Source organism: Dendrobium catenatum, unplaced genomic scaffold (assembly GCF_001605985.2).
Source record: "Dendrobium catenatum unplaced genomic scaffold, ASM160598v2 original_scaffold_51051, whole genome shotgun sequence".
Lineage (NCBI taxonomy): Eukaryota > Viridiplantae > Streptophyta > Magnoliopsida > Asparagales > Orchidaceae > Dendrobium > Dendrobium catenatum.
Window position 1 is genome coordinate 177296 of NW_021369505.1, and position 19465 is coordinate 196760.

General features: G+C 34.5%; 1 protein-coding gene across 4 annotated transcripts; it reads right to left on the reverse strand.

Moving 5' to 3' along the window:
• Nucleotides 1-9029: 9029 nt before the first annotated feature.
• On the reverse strand, nt 9030-18642 carry LOC110116027 (WD repeat-containing protein 43). 4 transcript variants are annotated; one of them, XM_028691694.1, is made up of 7 exons: nt 18621-18642; nt 17136-17258; nt 16672-16904; nt 16208-16290; nt 12504-12615; nt 9268-9342; nt 9030-9192 (listed from the first exon to the last, which is right to left on the reverse strand). In XM_028691694.1, exons 2-7 carry the CDS (start codon nt 17242-17244, stop codon nt 9031-9033), a joined length of 774 nt encoding a protein of 257 aa, XP_028547527.1. In that variant the 5' UTR covers nt 17245-17258; nt 18621-18642; the 3' UTR covers nt 9030. The 4 variants fall into 4 exon arrangements, with proteins under 4 accessions (XP_028547527.1, XP_028547526.1, XP_020705122.1 ...); XM_028691693.1 differs by having other exon boundaries at nt 17136-17271; XM_020849463.2 differs by lacking the exon at nt 18621-18642 and adding an exon at nt 17550-17740.
• Nucleotides 18643-19465: the final 823 nt, after the last annotated feature.

Consider the following 19465-nt stretch of genomic DNA (forward strand, 5'->3'; position numbering starts at 1 on the left):
CTAAGCAGGAGCAGAACTATAATTTTTCCTTGTAGGGACACAAACTATCGATTTTTTAAAATATAATGATCAAGCTTTTTCATCTGGGGTTGAGACCAACATTGATGATTTATAAAAAAAATTGTCATAATTGCTTGTTCTTCATCTTCTCCTTGCATGTTATTTACAATTTCTCTGTTGAGTCTTCATATTTTAAAATTGTTGTACTATCATTTTATTACATATACTATTAATTATGTCATTTTCAATATAATTAATACAAAAGCATTCATGCATGAGTCATCCATACGATTGTATAAACTACTCTACTAATGGAAAGTGAGGTATTTGCGTCGCAAATTTAGCTTTGCAGTAGAAAATATTCCGACGCTAAAACTCACGTTGGAAAAGTATTTGAGTCGGATATAATACATCACAAATAATTTGCATCAAATTTACGATGGAGGTAACTTCAAGAAAATGACGTGTTCGTTTTAAACAGTTGCGGCTAGTTTGTGGCGTCAATTATGTCACAATTTACGGCGGCTTGCCCATCGCCATTTGCAACGTAATTTTCACAACTTGTGGCGGAATGTCTACCACAAATCCGTCTTAGGTTGCGACGGAATTTTCTGTCGCAATGTACGATATAACTTCATCAGTTCTTTGTTTGCAGCAAAATTCCGCCGCAAATTCTCCGCAAACCTGTAGCTAAAATATATTATATATAAAAAAAATAGCACCTACAATCGGCTATTCAACTTTTCAATAATCACATTCCAAGCAATTTAAAAGTGGTAGTAAATAAAGCTAATCAACAAACGTTGCTAAAATAAACACAAGAAACAAATTATTTTTGATATATCATCAAAAATTATGTTGATCAAACACGAATCTCGAAGCAAAATCAAGTTGGAAATATCAAAAAATAAATCGGAGACATCTAAACTTTGATTTCAGCAAACTTACAGTCGAACTGAACGTCTAGGAAATACAAACCCAACGACATCAAATTTGATAATCCGGGTACAAATGGGTCCAAATCGAAAACCCAAAGCTCATTTGGAAGGTTCAAACCATAATGTTGATTACCAAACAGTTTTCAAACATGACATGCTTATAGTCAAATCGAGCTGCTCGACAAGACAAATCCAACGAGCCCAAGATCACTTAATTCTGATATCATTAAGGCATTCATGCCCAATAAATGGTCCATGATCAAGGAATTCAACATCGGTCATCCATTCAAACCACTCCCAATTTACCCCTGATCTTCATCCTATTTTCTAGTCATTACCCTCTAAGAAAATTATAAATAGATCCTTCATTTCTCATAGAGGGGGACCCCCAAAAGGGAAAAACAAGGAGACCCAAACAAGAAGAGAAGGAAGAGAAGGAAGAGAAGGGAGAGAGCTCTCTTGCAACCAGACTTTTTCTCGACCACGACCGGACTTCAACTAGGCAGCCTACCAATGCTGGAGTTCTGCCCGATAACCAACCGACGCCAGAGTTCTGCCCGGCTGCCAACTAACGCTGGAGTTATGCCCGACAGCCAATCAACTCTGGAGTTCTGCATGACCACTAAATGATGCTGGAGTTCAGCCCATCCGCTGACCGTCGTCGGACTTCTACCCGAAGCTGAGGTTTCGCCCATCATCGAACTTCTTCCCGTCACAGTACCTTTAACGTATTTCTACCCGACATCGAACTTCCTTTCGTCGCCGGACTTTCGTTGAACTTCTACCTGATGCCAAAGTTCTGCCCGTCGTCAAACTTCTTCCCATCACCGTACTTTTAACGAACTTCTACCCAATGTTGGACTTCCGCCCGTCACTGGATTTCTATCTGACACCGGACTTTCACCTGTCGCATGACTTCTACATATCGTCGGACTTTTGTCAAAATTCAACCCTAAGCAAAACTTTTACCCATCGCCAGACTTTTGTCGGATTTCTACCCGATGTCAAAGTTCTGCCCGTCACTGAACTTCTTTCCATCACCATATTTTCAACAGACTTCTACCCGATGTTGGACTTCTGCCCATCCCTAGATTTCTACCTGACACCAGACTTCCGCCCATCGCCTGACTTGATCTGCCCATCGTCGGACTTTCATCGGATTTCTATCCGAAGCCAAAGTTATTCTCGTCACCAAACTTTTGCTCGTCGTCGGAGTTTTGTCAGGCTTCTACTTGACACCAAACTTCTGTCCATTACCAAATTTTTACCCGATGTCAGACTTCTGCCATTTACCAAACTTTTGCCCATTGTTAGACTTTCATCGGACTTCAGTCCGATGTCAAACTTCCGCCCTCACTGAATTTCCAACCTCCGTCACCAACCGACTACGGTACTTCTGATCTCCTTCACCAAACAACAATTTTTTTACTATTCTTGCCTGCTGACTGTGGTCCTTTATCGCCTGTCGACTACAGCCCTTCCAACGGTCTTTTTTGCCACTGTCGCCCACCGACTACGATCCTTCTGACCTTCGTCGCCCGCCGACTATGATCCTTCCAATCAAATGAATATGTTAACAATAATTCTTCCTATTCCCACAATGTAACACACTTTATATGATTTATATTTGTTATATCAAGCCAAGACATTCCATCTAGTGAAGGGCCTCATTTGTAATCAACTGAAAATACTAGTGATTCATTCAAATTGGGTTAGGCCCCATGGGTTTTCCCCTATTCAGGGTTTTCCATATAAAAATCTTGGTCTTTTATGAATATTGCACCCTCTCTTTTTATCTTTATATGTGTGTGATATTCGTACAAAGCTAAGACGCTAAAATTTATATTTTCCTACCATCGAGAATACTCCAAGATGCAATAGTTTGGCACTGTCTGTGGGAACGTCATTCCTGACTAGGGTGTTGTGAATCTATTTTCAGGGAATATGATTTCAATGATAGCAAACACTTCTGTTTCTCTATGACTGTCTTGCCTATTAATATTTAAGGTTCACAAGATCAAACTGTAATTTGAACCAGCTCAAGATTTGATAAACTAGGTCTGAGTCAGTTTATACACTTTTCCTTTTCTTGAGTCTATTATAAACAATGTGGTTCCTGATGTTAAGTAACCTTGCGTGCACACACACTAGGGAAAATTTTTTCTGTCTGATTTAGAGTTTTCTATTTTTTGCTCACATCGTCCGGGATGATCCAAAAATCATTCTGGAAGATCAGTTAAAAATAAAAACTCTAATTAGGGCATCCTGGTTAAGGAAGCCATCATTAAGCTCATCATCCTAGACGATATTCGTATCAGCTGGAACGATAGGCTCAAATCAGAAAGAATCAGCCGCCAGGTCTATTTAGGTATTGTTTATTTTTGGAAATTGTCCTGGATGAAGCAAAGTAATTATGCTTAAATTAATCTGGTAATTAAGGAAAGCAATTAAGATTTGATTGCTCGATCATATCGCCTGGACGATCACAGGATCGACCAGGACGATCAATTCATAAACCTTAGTTATTTCTGGACAACCAAACATCGGCCAGCTGCTATTCAGGGTGATGCTCTGAACGATTCTCATGGATTTGAAATAATCGTCCTGGACGATCATGAGATCAGCCTGGACGATCAAGCTATTTTTCCATCGTCTAGACACCCATTCAGTGCAATTGTCTGGACGATATTCAACGATTTATACTAATCATACAGGATCGGACGATATTCTATCAGCCTAGATGATATGAACAAAAACCTTCTAATCATCCCAAATCGTCATAGATGATTGAGCTTAATTTGCACTGATCGTACAATATGATATTTATATCATCTTGGACGATAAAGTAAGTTTGTTACAATTAAGAGCTATTCCGAAGCTCTTTTATTGAAAAACTCTTATTCCTTTGAAGAGAGTATCTTTTGTTGATGTTCTGACCTGAGAGAGCAAAGATGAGAGGGAGAGCAAGGGAGAGATAGAGAAGATCTTGTGAGGGGTTTCACAAAGGTTGCTCCAAGCAAGGATCTGTCGTTGTCTCCAATCATCATCTTTAGTTCCTTGGGGGTTCTAGAGATGTCTACTTCAGCATCTGATTAAGGTTCTTTGCCTACTTCAGGAGGAAGAAAAAGGAGTTGGGTTATCTGCCTACTTCTGGAGGAAACAAAAAAAGTTGGGTTCTCTGAATCACCTGGGTTGGTTGAAAGGAGGTTTGTAAATGCTTCTCCGCCTTATTGTGGGGGCAAAAGGAGAGACACTGAGTTTAGTGCAATACTCGGAGGGCGCCTCCGGGGAGTGGATGTAGGTCATGTTGACCGAACCATTATAAATTTTTATGTTTTTTATTACTGCTTCCGCATTTAATTTCTGCACTTTAAATTCTGTGGTGAATCTTGGTTTTGATTTAAAATTGTGTTTTCTGTTTGAAGAGATTTTTTAAAAATACCAATTTACCCCCCCACCCCTCTTGCTTAGCCTTGGGACTAGTTCATTAGGGCTTAATATTCCTGTCAAACTTTCAAGTGCCATCAGAGCACTTTCATAGGAGGCAACTATTACTCCAATCTCAAATGATTGCTCATGCCAATATCCTGATATTAGTCATTGCAACATCAATTTCATAAGAATCAGATATGGACTGTGGGGCAACTTTGACTCCAACCGTGATAAAAAAGAACCTTCAATGCTTTCGACATCAAGATGATATTACAATAAAATTCTAGCAAATGCAAGGATGCTTCCAATCAATTATAAGTTTTATGCAGTCCCTTGCTGGACTTCTGCTCTATGGGCAAGGTCTTAATCTCGACCTCAAAAAAGCAGTAACAGACTAAAGATTGACCATTATTCACCTTTGATTCGGGATACAAGTGTTGTTCGCCCCTCCTAATCAAGGTAAAATCGATCACAGGGGGATTCTATTCGACATCTTTCACGTTAATGTCATCGAGCAAGGCTCTGACAGACAACCTCGGATAGGTCAATACCGAAATTATTTTTTTATTCAACTCGAACAACTATCAAAATAACTGGAAAGATAACAATTTTTCCTCTTCAAAAGAGATAAATAAAACTGAAAGAGAAAAAGATGAGCTTATCTCTATCATCACATTTGAAACAATCCTATCTTGAATATTTCCCAAGGTTTGCAGAGTCATTATGTATGGATTTCAGGTTCCTGACCTACTATTTCAAGGGCTGCCATAATCGCCACTTTAGAAGGGCTGTAAATGTGTATTAATTTATTTATCCATAGAAAATGCTGGCCTAGCGATGATCTAGTTAGGAGGGCGGAAGTATTGTATTTGACCTATATTAAGAAAGGATGAGGTAGACCTCAAAAGACTTGACTAGAAAATATAAAAAATGTACCTTTTTTATTAAATTTAAATGGGAATTTGACTCTTAACAAAAAAAAAAAGGATTCATGTAGTGAAGATCACGTAGTGGGATAAATGTTTGATGTTGTTGTTGTTATAATATTAAGTTTATTTAATTTTCTTATTCACTTGAATTTTTAATTTTATAAGAATTTATTTATTTATTATCGAGTTCTAACGAAAGTTAAGGTTTGATCAAGCCAAACTAATTAAATGTACCTAAAATGCTAATAATATATGCATATAATTTTATTTTACAATAAAAGTAATCATAGGTTTACATTAAAATTAATGTCAAATTATTCATTCAATCTTATTTTTCGTTGTGAGTTAAACATTTGTGATAGTACAGAGAAAGACAAGTAAAGAGAGAGTTTATTTTTTTAGCATGGTACAAAAATCACTCACACAAATATGAGATGTGAGATTTTTTTTATGTGAAAAATCTATGAATAGAAAAATCATAGGTGCTGACTTAGTTGAAATGTTTTCACTAATGTGAGTTCTAAGTTGCAGAAAATTTTCTTTTCTAAAATTAAAGAAATCATTAATATAATATGATAGATATGTGTTATGGAAGATAACTTTCGTGATGAAAATAGAAAGAATCATTAGGCATATGGAACTGTCATCAAATGATTGTGCGTGATCTACTTGATCATTCTCCTTATAAGAGAAAAGACTAGATACCAAGAAAATGAGAAATATTTATCTTGATAAAAATAGTACGTGTGAATGTTAATATCAATGGTAGGTGCTTAAAATAATTATTGATGATGGTCTTTGGTGTCGAGAGCAGGTGTCTAACTTGGTGTGGATAATGGGCATCTTTCTAGGTGTGAGAGTGGGTGTAAACCTTACTTTCAATGACGAGCTTTAGCTTTGATGTGAATGACAGGCATTGGCCTTGTTAGAGATAGTAGACGTTGGCATTAGTGTTGATAGCATAAGTCAGCTTTAATGGCAACAATGAGCATTGATGTTGGTGTTAATAGCGAGCATTCATATTGATGTTGAATGCGGGTATCAACTTTGATGTCGACAACATACATCGATGTTGCTATTTATAGCAGATGCTAATCTGTTGGTGCAAAAAAGGGTGTCAACATTATTAGGTAGAGCTATAGATAGCTCCTTTGAAATCCTTTCTTGCGTCCTTCAAACAACTCCAGTGTGTGAAAGTCAAATCTATTTATTGATTTTCTTAGACGGACTTCCTAATTATTTTAACCAGAAGTTATAACTCTCTCTTGCATACTTTATATTGATTATTTTGATCAAATAATATTATTTGAATTTTAAAGTGTCTCAATGACATCAAAACTGAGCAATCATGAGTTCATTAAAGTTGTCTCATCAAGATGTATGTTCCAACTACAAATTTATTGGAAATAGAGTTTAAATAGTCAAGAATTTGATTCTCCAAGTTTTTATAGCAAATATGTTTGTTAAGATTTGTGCTTAATGGGATGAATTTTCTAGTGATAATTCTTTTCTAAAAATTTTTTATAAAAGTCAAATGCTAGCATCTTAACATTAATTTTCATTAGAAAATAATTTGATTTAGAATATTTTGATCAAAGTTTGTTCATGATAGATATGCCTTGAAGATATTATATTTATTTGGAGAATTTTGCCATAGCTATTATTAAGATATGAAAAAAAAAAATATCTTAACTTAAATCCTATAAGATTCTACTTATCATTGCCTATCTAAATCCTACAAAATTAATACCTACCATCCTTTGCCTAAAATCATTATTATGATACCTTCCATCACATGTCTAATAAAATCAAGCATGTGACCTACCATCTTTTAGCACTATATAAAGAGATTATTTTGTATATGTTGAAGCATCTCATAACCAAAAGCAAACAAGAATAAGAGGAAGAGATAGGTAAGAAGGCTAAAGCTTTTAGTCACACTAAGGAGAAGCTATTGTGATAGAGGAGAGGAGAAGAAAAAGTTCCCACAATGGTGAATGAAAGATAGAAATAACAATAGCATTAACATCCCCTTCTCTACATTTAGCCCTTATTTATGTCGTGGTTGTACTTCCTCTCGACCATTGACATAGTAAAAGGGATATCTCTATTCTTATCTTTTTATATGCAAAAGAAATTTTAAATGCACTCCTGGCCTCTTTTAAGGCTTAGTGAAATATTTTCTCTTTATATGACTTGGTGAATATCACTAAATCACATAAGTCTTGTGATTTCATTATTTGGTGTCTTCATTTTTCATCTTCGTTTAATTTTGCTTAAATTTATACCAATATTGTCCTAACTACAAAGATGACAATTTGAATTTTTTTTTGTCTTGAAAATATCAAATAGTTAAGTTTATTAATACATATCTATTATATAGAAAAATATTAAAAATTTAGTGGTAACATGTGCCCCTCTCATGTTCCCTTTGAATTTGCCTTGCACCTCAACAAAGCCCTTTGAAAAATATTATGCCAAAGGAACAATCTTGCATTTCTATATAATAATATTTACAATCATCTTGCTAATTAATTTGACTAAGGCTTCGATTTTGTTTGGGACGACTTTTTTGTTGCTTTTTAAATTAGTTTTTTAGTACAAAAATAAAAAATTTTGTACTAAAAAGCTATTTTCAGAAGCAATAAGAAAGCCGGCCCAAACGAACCCTTCATTTAAGACAGTTTTCTTATTACTTTGTTTTTTAAACCACAACTATCGTTTCTATTTTGCAACTATTTTTCATACGATGCAGAAAAATTTTATAATAAAAAATTGCTTTTTACATCAGCTTAAAAAAATATATTTTTTACACAATAATTTTATAATGACCTTTATAAAAAATTATGGCCTATCTAAAACGGATCCTAAAGTTCTATTTAACTCTCCTGATTTCTCTCTTATGTGACACCTTTAGACTCGACCATTAATTCTTCAAGCTGTGGTTGGAATTCTGATAGATTCCTTGAGCAAAGTAAGATCTCCCAAGACATTTAAGAAAATAGAATGAAGCATTTATGATTAGCTTAATTATATATGTAGAAATAATACAGTGCTTTTAAATTTCAGTGAAAAAATTTTCACAGTAGGCCAATAAAAACTTAGCAGTCAATGAATTTATGCTTGAAATTTTTTTTTTTTATTGATCCAACCATTTAAATTTTATTTGAGACAATTTTTTTACTTTTTTTTTAAATAATTTCTTAATTACTTCTTTAGGGTTTGTTTGGGATGACTTTTTTACTATTTTATAAAATTATTTTTTAATAAAAACCCTCAAAGCAGGAAAAAATAGTGATCTAAAATTATTCCAAACGAAATCTAAATGAAAGCTTAAAAGTACTCATATTAGTCGTTTTTTAATGAACAAATCAACTAACATCTACTACGTTAATTAATGTTCTCTAATAAAATGTCTCTGTCATCCTTTATCAAATAAAAAAATAATAATAATAAAAATAGAATTCACATTGAAAAGCATTGCTTGTGTTTAAATCATCTTTAACTGAAATCAGAACAACCTACTTAGACCATGAACTCAGCAAACAGACTTCAACTCAAAATTAGAACAATTACCTATATCCTTAAACAGCGATGCGATCAAAACCCCACAATTCAGGCTTCGTTTGGGACGGCTTTCTTTCTACTTATTAAAACAGCTTCTTAGTATAAAAGTTAAAATATTTGTATTTAAAAGCTGCTTTAAGAAGTCGTAAAAAAGCCGTAAAGCCTCAATCACTGACGACATCACTTCCATCAGAATTCTGAATCACAGCCCCGAGCCCCTCATTTTCTTCGTCAATGTCCATTGTATTCTCAGATTCTTCTTCTTCATCGCTGTCACTATCCTCATAGATTACCACTGGAGAAGCATTCTCTTCAGCTTCAGGTAGCTGAAAAGAGGGATTGATCAAGATCATGGTGATACAGAAATATGATTTGGTCATTAAAGAAGTAAATATACTCACTTCAGCAAATAGACAATCCAGACATGTCGATAATTGAAGAGCAGACTGGTATGTTGAAGTTCTTGATTCAATAAGCTGGCCATAACGCATTTTTAGTCGCGTAAAAGCTGATATAATAAAATTGCAGAAAAATAATCAAGTGGCATTGACTTAGAAAGTGAGAATATGAGATGAAATCGAGTGGAAAGCTATACCATTCTCTTCGAACAAAATAAAGCTAATTTTCCTTTGCAAATTTCAGAATAAGCCAGAAACTGAGAATTTAACTAATACTGAAATCCAAAACAAAATGCCGGGAAAAGAACTCTGATAGAACGGACCGGTCAAGCCGGTCCATACGGGACCGGCTTATGGATACAGAGGCATTACTCTCTACCTCTTGTGTATGCCGAGCAAACCGTCAAGTTCCAAAGAGTTTTTTAGAAAGGTTTTTTTAGGGAGTTGGGAGGGAAAATTGAATGCAGAGACTGTTTACAAATTTCCTTTTGGATTATATGCATTAAATAGTTTGTTTTCCTAAGATTATGGCATCTTCAATTTGGCTGAAATTTGAGATCTCTTAGGTTTAGATTTTGGGTTCTAGCGGCATCTAGATATTTGGGAGAGAGAGAGATCATCGTCTCGAATAGAGGGTCAATTGTATCTTGGTATTTTATGTTTCCCTTTTATCAAATAATATAAATTATCTACTGTTTTCGTGGTTTTGTGTGAATTTTTGTGGAAAATACTTGCTGTTTTCCGATGATTGATAGGAAATAATTGAGATCTACAAGAGTTTCCTATCAAACTCTTAATAAAAAAGCGGTAATGGATCATGATATTCCACAAATAAGTTGGCGTTCATTTTCTAAGCCTTAGTAATTTACTTGAATTCTCAGCTTACAATTTTCAGCTTAGAACTTCAGTTCCATTGGTAAAACGATTCATTCTTACAATGCATTTCTGCTGACAATGCTTTGCCCAAACTTGGCAAAATTTACATGCAATACGCATATGAGAAGCAACATCAAAAACGAATTAAATCACTGCAACTCATGTTGGATGGAACAAAACAAAGAGACCATATAAACCCAATTTGCAGAAGAAAATGGTTTTAACTCCTTCCCCGGTAACAAGAAATCCACATCGATGGAAAGCATTTGATCTGAAGCTTTAATGAACCCAAATAAACTATTTCTCCTAAAAAAAACAAAAAAAAATAAAAAAAAAAAATATTAAAAAAATTAAAGCAATGAACATTAGGATGCACCACTCTGAAGTCTGACCACTTCTCAGAACTTGTAGTCCCTACAAGTCGCAGCGCTCAGTTTGCATATTCATCTACCACATTCTCTGTTTCTTCGAAACAGAGAAACAATCCTTCACACTGCCCATTTCTTGATTACCCAGCTCTGTTAAAAGAGACAACTCAAGTTTATCTCACATTTCAAATCATCGCTACCTTGCCTCCAGATTAGAGAAACAGATAAAGATGCCTCAAACAAAATCCCATCCCCACCGCTAAACTACTTTTAGCTTCGGAATAAGTTCATATCGATATCAACTAGCCGACTAATTAGCAATGTTGGCTCAAATCAAAGCTGAATTGAGCTAGGCCTAAATCAAATTAAGCCAATAAGTTGAGATGAGGCCAAAAAGTACACACATGTATGCATGAATGCACTCATACATTGAACTAATAAACTAATAGAATTCCTCTTTTGTTGTTAGCTATTATAATTGGAGCTAATGTTATCAATTTAATAGATTTACTTATGGCTAATTATGGGCTGGGTTCACCTTTATAATACTATAATAATGATATAAATTAGATTAGATCACTGACATTAAAGTGTACGAACTCAATGAGACCTTCCCTAATAAATTCTTACTCTTAGTAAAAGACTAATTTTTAATCTATAAACATATGGAAACTTAGTGAATGTAATCCAAGCATTATTCATGATATTGGCCCGCCCCTCGTAAATCCCCCCAACCAACCACTTCTTAACTTGTTAATCCACATCATAAAGGTTAGCCATATAATTATTCAAATTTTACAATTTTAAATCATCCTTTTGAGATACGCCACAAATTTACATTATTTGAGTTATTCTCTGCTTGAGATTGTTTGGGGTTCCAAGTAAAAAAATATGGAAAATGGATTAATATAAATAGTGCACAAAATATGCCACAAAAATTTGAAATAATTCAGAATTTTGGCCACTTCTTAGACTATATTCATTGATCTCATGCATACATGAAATAACAAGCAATCTTACAGTAAAAAGCAACACTATATTTAGCACCAAACTATGCTATATAAAGCAGTAATCACATAGAAAACATAAATCTGTGTCGTGTTATAAAAATGAAGCAATTCAAAGATTGAATTATTTGAACATGTGTGAGAGAGACACAAAAAACTGCACCTCTAAAGCAACATACTTCTGCAATCCCTACTTTATCCTTCATCTCCCCCTCCTGCTTCACCAAGGAAAAGAAAACAACTCGCCCATCACACTCCACTTTCCACAATCAATGTCACCTCAATTTATAGAGAGTGATATAGGTACAAAACAAAGAAGAGACAGAAATAGAGAAAGAGAGAAGAGGGGATAAGGTAAAAAAGAACAACAACAACATCAAACCTTTATCTCACTACATGAGATCGGCTAAGGGATGAGGCACAAAAAGAAGAAGAGAACACATGAGTAACAAGAAATAAAGAAGGCACTCAACATGATCAGGATACTTTAAGGTTGCTTATAAAGGCTAGCAAATCCATCTTCCCATAGCTACAGCGAGCTGGCCTCAAAGAAGATGACAGCTACAAAAGTTACAACAGTCTCAGCGGGACAATCAGAGGAGAGAAATAAATGGATGGCCGTGATGGTGAATCAATCTACAACTTCGGCAGGTAGATGCATCACAAAAACCGGATGATCAAACATAAAAGAAAACGGGTTGGCAGACTGGAAACTGGCTGCTCTATTTGACCTGTCGCATGTTTCTGAAAATGTTGGCTCTATGAGGAAAAGCATATTAAAGCCTTCCAAGTATCATTTACCTCGATAACAAAATGAGCAGTACAGTAAATGGAAATCCAATATTGTTAATAGCGTTCATAAAGTTTACAAGAATTAAATAGCATAAATATGCACCAAATTACACTAGATGGACATCTTAACTAAAATGAAATAATACGAATAAAGCCAAATGAAATCAAATCCATGGAGTTCCAAGTTGATGCTAACCTGGTACAAAGAGTTCAGAATAAGCAGGGACGATTCCTGTGATGCTATGCTACTAGCATGTTGACAAAGAAGACTTCTTAGCCATGGAAGTGCACGTACCAGAACTGTACCTCTAAAACAACAAAAAGATGTCCAGTAACGAACTACCGAATGAAATACCAGAAGAAATGTTTTTAAAATCTAACAGATTGCATTAGAATCAAATGATGCTTTGTTAGAATAAACTAATACTTCAAAAGTGCCATAAACTTATTACTTTGTCGAAAAGGTTTAGTTCTCAATTGCATATGAATGTATTCCTCTCTCGACCATTACTAGAATCAATTGTAAATACTGTAAGGAATGCACTAGCTATTAAAATGAAATGTTAAAATGGTTTAGGAATTCAGCAAGCTGGATATCCTATATTACATTTCAACTAGTGAGCTAAGCTACCACAAATTTCCAAAAACTAACCTTCTAGGTTGGCACTTACTCTCAAAAACGTGATTACTAGGGGTATTATTGGCATGGATCAAGTTCAAGTCAGCCTAAAAATGAAATTCTATGATAGGCAGGTTTGAGGCATTTTGCTTGGTTAAGGGCTACTACCAAAATATTTCCCATCGGTAGAGTCATGTTAGTCCATAATAGCTCAGGATCTTCACCAGCACTGTACCTTTGCGGGTTAAAGCCCCAATATTCCTTTTTAAGGCCCTCCTTAGCACTGATACTTTTCATAGAGATTCACCAGGAATGAAGAATATCCTTGATCACTTTTTTATCTAAAAGTTTATGGTTAGCAGGCGAGTACATAGACATCTCTATACTAAATACTAATTCAAAAACGAGAGAAAATTCCCTCAAAAGTTCTAAAACGAAGAGAGCTCTATTATAAAATGGATTTTCATTTCTTTAAAAATGTTTACTATTTTTATATATATTTAATTTAGTTCAGAACTCAGGAGCATAAAATAAAACCCAAAAAAATTATTCAATTATTTTGCTCGTTATTTTCTTGCTTTCTTCACAAACTATTCAACTTTCAAAACCGCCCCTTCCTCTTTTGTTGTGAGTAAACCCTATAAAAGTCAAATCAACCAAAATGAATGATGAAGATTGGGAGATTAGACATTCAAGTATGGAAGGAGGGTCATGATGAGTTCTTAGAGTCACAAGGAGGTGCTTCCGTTGATCTAGATTTTAATGATTTTGGTGGCTGACTAGTGACACAGGAGATTTGCAAATGTGAAGGTTCTCAACATTGGATAGGAGGGATAGAAAGGTAGAGGTGGTGGGAACTTTTGGCTAAGGAAAGAAAGTGCTGGGGTGGGAACTTGTGGCTAAGGTAGGAAAACTATCACTGCTTCATGGCCATCTATAAGATGATGCCTCAAGTAATTAACTGCCATCGAATTGAAATAGTTAATCTCTCCCTTGCTTAATTGAGAGAGCATAAGATGCTTAATCATTTTATCTAGTATCAAACCACTAAACAATGTAGGATCCATTTCCTGCCACAGATTTATTGCTATCGATTTCTTTTCTATTTATCTTCAATTTATTAAATATAAATATACTCATACCTCCAATATTCTATCAATTTTATTATATTTTGAAAATGTTGGTTATCGAGCAATTATGATAAATTCTATCGTGTCGAAGGAGAAGGCTAAATCAAAGAGGTGGTGTTGCAGTCAAATCGAAGAAGCAAATGGTGCATAAGTCATTTTTGGAGTGAATTGTAAAGCCATAGTCAGAAGTTGGCAATACAACAGCTGAAGAAGTGCAACCAAATGTGAGAGGCGGCATCAACGACAATGTTAATAGAGCAATCTATGTTGAAGTCATCCGAAAGAAGTTAGTTGTGAAACAATTGAAACAATTTAGGTATCCAACGTTAAGGTCTTAAATTGTTCAAAAACCAACGTCCATCAAATATTCCTCCATAAATTTCGCTCCATTAATTCAGCCTCCATCAATGTTTCGTCGAGCCCAACAATCCTCCACCATATACACTTACTTCCACCTTAATTGTCCGCGTGATTAATACCACCACCTCATCAATGAGTGGAATATTATAATTAGTTTGTAATTATTATTCTACATAATCATCCATCAAGGGAATATTGTAATTACTCTTCATTAATTGTTTGTTTTCTATTAGAAGGTCTCCTAGAATTTTATAAATACACATATTGTAATAAATACTCAACCAATTCTCTCCAATTGTTGTCATAAATAATTATAACTTTATAAATTATAAATCATTTTTAAATAAATGTTTATTACCTAAAGTACTACATCAAAGTCTTTAAAAAAAATCTTTCAAAAAATGATGCACAAACAAAAGATTTGGATGTATATGGCATAATGCTTTCTCATAAATATGATTCTCCTAACGTGGTGGTCCTAGAAGCTTTTAAATATAACTTTATTAATATGAATATTGGTTGAAAACTTAATTGCAACAATAAAATACAATTCATTATCACATCAAATTACCAAGTAAAATTAACACTAAGACTTCCTTCTGGACATGAAATGGTATACAAATTCCTTAAAGGGTTATTTGGTTCTAAGTATATAGAATTCATATTTATTTTAAATGCATTGTAAATAAATTCAATATATCTAAAATTCTTTAATGTATTTGGATGGTTGTAAAGTAAATGGTCTTTTTTTTGTTAGTACATAGCATTAGGCGAACAAGGTTTGGGGGCTTAGCATCGATGGAAGATGGAGTTAACATGAGTGGTAGATTCAAGGACGAAGTTGAAGTGGTAGATGGGGTTGGTGGTGTAAGCAATTTCAGCATTAGTAGAGCAGTCACAAGAGTGCATGGTACAAATGTGAGATGCCATAGGAATGAGATAAGACAACCCTAAATGTCGGTGTTATCATTGTTGGAGGCTTCGAGGGTAGGCATTAACATCGCAGGTTTTGGGGACAAGATCAATAGGGCCATCAGTAGGCACGGGAATTAGATTTCACACGAGTTCATTACCCTTAATTCACCTGATTTGAGTGAATTCTAAATGCATCCAAAATGATATATTGTGAGGGTGGGTTTCAAATTTCCTTAAGAACTACTTTAGATTTAATTTACGCTCAATCAATCACTCAAATGTTTAAAATATTTGCATTTTAAATATAGTACACTAAAAATACTCTCAACCAAACAACCTCAAATAGAAACAGATTAAGTGAAAATAATTAGACAATCCATGATGAAATTGATATAGGGCTTAGAAATAAAAGTCAAATCAATTTTAGTGATTGCGATGCGTAGCATAAAAAATGATAAAGGTCAATATGATAAAATTAAAGCATAGAAGCAATACTTCATGGTGAGCAATTTTTGCAAGTTGTACAATATTAATGTTACAGTGATTGACAAATCTTTGTTCAACACAAGTAATATGGTTTATATTACACGAAGTGCCTATCTACTTATTTTATACAACATAAAACCTTTAAATAAAATGGATTTAAGAAAAAAAATTCACATAATTGAAGTCCCGATATGACATTAAATGCAATGAACAAGATAGAAGAAAATGTGCTAAGTGTTAGCATTGCATGAACATTTGCTTAGGGTTAGATTATAAATTTGGTGTACCAGTGTGCACATTAAAAAGACAAATAAATTGGGACATAAAAAACAAGCTAACATCAGCTCTATAACTGCAAAATTTAAAATAGTTTGACTAAAAATTTTCTACCTTAATTCAATCATAGATAGAAGGGATTTCAAAAACTTGAGAATATCTGAGGGATTTAGAAGTGCAGTTGACTTTGTGATAACCTGCAAGAAAGCATCAATTTTTTTGGTTAAACCAGAGCATGGACATTGTCATGGTTGCATGGAAGCCGCAAGCATACAATGGACGCACCATGTTTCATATCATGTTAAAAATGCCTAATGTTTCAATCTCATATTTTTGCATAAGTCCTGATATAAAGTTATAAAAAAAGGCACAAAACAGCCCTTCCTATCTTTGGGTTTCATTTAATGATTGCCCAAATTTAGAATACACCAAAAATCCTACTGAGAATTTGAAAGTTGCATCTGTGAACATAACATTGATTGTTGTGGTCTTGGTGGAAGAAGTTGCATTGATGTCAAAGATGTGTGAAAACGTAAATCACCTAAGTAATTTACTAAGTATAACTAAAAATGAGATACCTTTTCATCAGTCGTGGACAAACAGTTCACCAGCAATGCATAATCTTGAGCATGAATTGCTTGCTTCAACAAAACATGTACGGAATCAACACTTGGAATGTTTGTAGAGGGAAGTGATTCCTTCTCAGAAGCATTTTTTGCACCACTGTCACTGAGCAATTCAAGACTTGCAAGTTTTTCTGCCATGGTGGGCCCACTCATGTCAAGCTCAGCATCCAACTCTTGCATTTCACCTGGTAGCTTGGACACATTTCACATAAGAAAATGGTAAAAAAAAGTACTGAAAAAGTAAATTGCTGAATGTAAGAATTAAAAAGCTAAGAAAAGCCAGACAAAAGTGCAACGGCCAAATGCAGCGAAGGCTCTGACATGAACAGAAAACAATTTCAATAGAGAGAAAATTTGAAATCCTAAACAAAAGATAGATTCATCAACAGTAAGTTACAATTTAAGTTTCCAAATACCTTCAGTATTGACATGTTTCTCTCCAGTGGAACAATCTAAATCTGCTTTTAGCCTCTTCTTTGATTTCTTTTTCTTAGTATGAGTAGCTTTGACTTCCGACTCCGTCATTTTCCTTCTATCCGCTGCAAGATGGGACTGGAATAAAATTAAAGATGCAGATGAGTGTATACTCAGAAGCAAGGTCAACAAAGTGAAGTATCGTTCCTAGGACCTTGGCAACTTAAAGGGGCTATTTGGCAACTTAGGGGCTGTTTGGTATGCGGATTTAGGCCGGATTTGGGTGAAATCCAGCCAAACGGCCTAAAATGCAAAATCAAATCTCACGGTAAATCAAAGCCGCGGATTTACGAAATCCTTTGGTTCGGCGGATTTAAGGGATTTGGTCGAAGAAGCGCGCCAAAGGGGAAAGTTACCTTCACAGCAAGCGAGCTCCCGTTGTTGCTTCAGATCAAAAAAAATGTCGTAACTTCCGATCCAACAGAACAGGAAGGTAATATCGTCGAAGGAGCAAAGTCGAACGGCGAGGATGAAGAACTCGTGAAAAATTTACACTCGTGCGAAGGAACAAAGCCGAACGAACGAAAGAGAGGAAGAGAAAGTAAAACCTACTTCTAATTGTTGGATATTTTAATTAATATAATTTAAAATATTAATAATTAAATGAAAATAATTAAATAATTGATAAAATTATTAATACCTCCGGAGCCAGCACCAGAAGTTTGAACAAAGATATTCAAAGCAAAGATTAATCTACGAACATGATGAACTTCTAATTACATGTATACACCTCTGTCTTGAAAGGACAACTGTTTTACTAGAAAAATATTTCGAATTTTGGATTTGGATAGATCGTTTGCTTCTCAAAGGAGCGGAGCGTTTCATTTCAGTCTTAGTTAAATACTTAGTTATTTCAAAATAATTAATAAGATTAAACATGATCTTAAATAAAAAAATTATTATAAAATATTATAAATAATAATTAAATAATTAATTAGTATTAATAAATTTTGTTATATTTTATTTAAACTTCTTTGTCGTACTTTAATTGTTCTAATAATATATGTCAACTCTTTTAACCGCCTTAAATCCTGAATTGAACAGCCAAACAGTCACATAAGATTTAACTAAATTTATCATGAATGTTACCAAACAGTTTTCAAGATTTAACCCCTTAGAATTTCGTAAATCCGGATTTGGAAATTTATTAATCGCTAATCTTTGAATATATGATGCGCTGAGAATATCTATCCAAATAGTTAGGTGGCTGTTTGGTATGGCGGATTTAGGCGGATTTAAGGCCGGATTTGGGCAAAATCAGCCAAACGGCCTAAAATCAAATCCAAATTCTCACGGCAAAACGAAATCCTCCGTGGACGGCGGAAAATCCGTCCGATTCGCTCTAAATTCCCGGATTTCCGAAATTCCTTTGTTTCGGCGGATTTAGGGGATTTGGCCAAAGAAGCGCGCGAAAGGGAGAAAGTTACCTTCACAGCAAGCGAGCTCCCGTTGTTGAATCCGAATCAAAATGTCGTAACTTCCGATCCGATAGGAAGGAAAATCGACGAAGGAGCGAAGTCGAGCAAGCCACGAAGGACGATAGGAGCCGAAGAACACGCCGTGAAAATCTTACAACCTCCTGCGAAGCAACGAAGCCAAAGAGAAGATGAAAGGCAAACTCGATACGCCGCTGGATTGTTATTACTGCTTAACTTAATTAATATAATTTAAATAATAAAATTGAGTACATTAAATAGTATAGATGGAGTTCATAAATGTTATCTATTTTTAATTAGTAAAAATTAATGATATATTTTTAATATATAAATATCATTTAGCTTTAATTAATATAACTTAAAAAATATAGTTACTAAAATAGTAGTAGGTATGGGGTAATTAATAGTGTAATAAAATTAATAAGTAATTTTGAACTAATAATCGTTGATAATCGATTGAAATTGGTAAGTCTTAACTATTTAATTATTTTGTATAAAGTATGTCAGTTTTTTAACCGTCTTTATAATTTAAAATGATTCTAGGCCAAACAGTAGCGAGAGAGGATTTAATGGTTTATCAATGAATCTTAAATTTTCCTTTAGGATTTACCCTCGGATTTCGTAATCCGGAGTTTGGTAGGATTTTCGGTGAATCCTATTAAATGAATCCTAAAATTGCTGTCCAAAACGCTCGCCTTAGGGTAAATGCCTGCATATTTCAAAATTTCGATCTCTTAGGTCCAATAATCGTTTCCGATCTCGCTTTTACGGCGGATGGTATTAAACGTGACTGGTGTACTTTGCGTAAATCGTCCGATTAAGGGGATTCGGGCGGA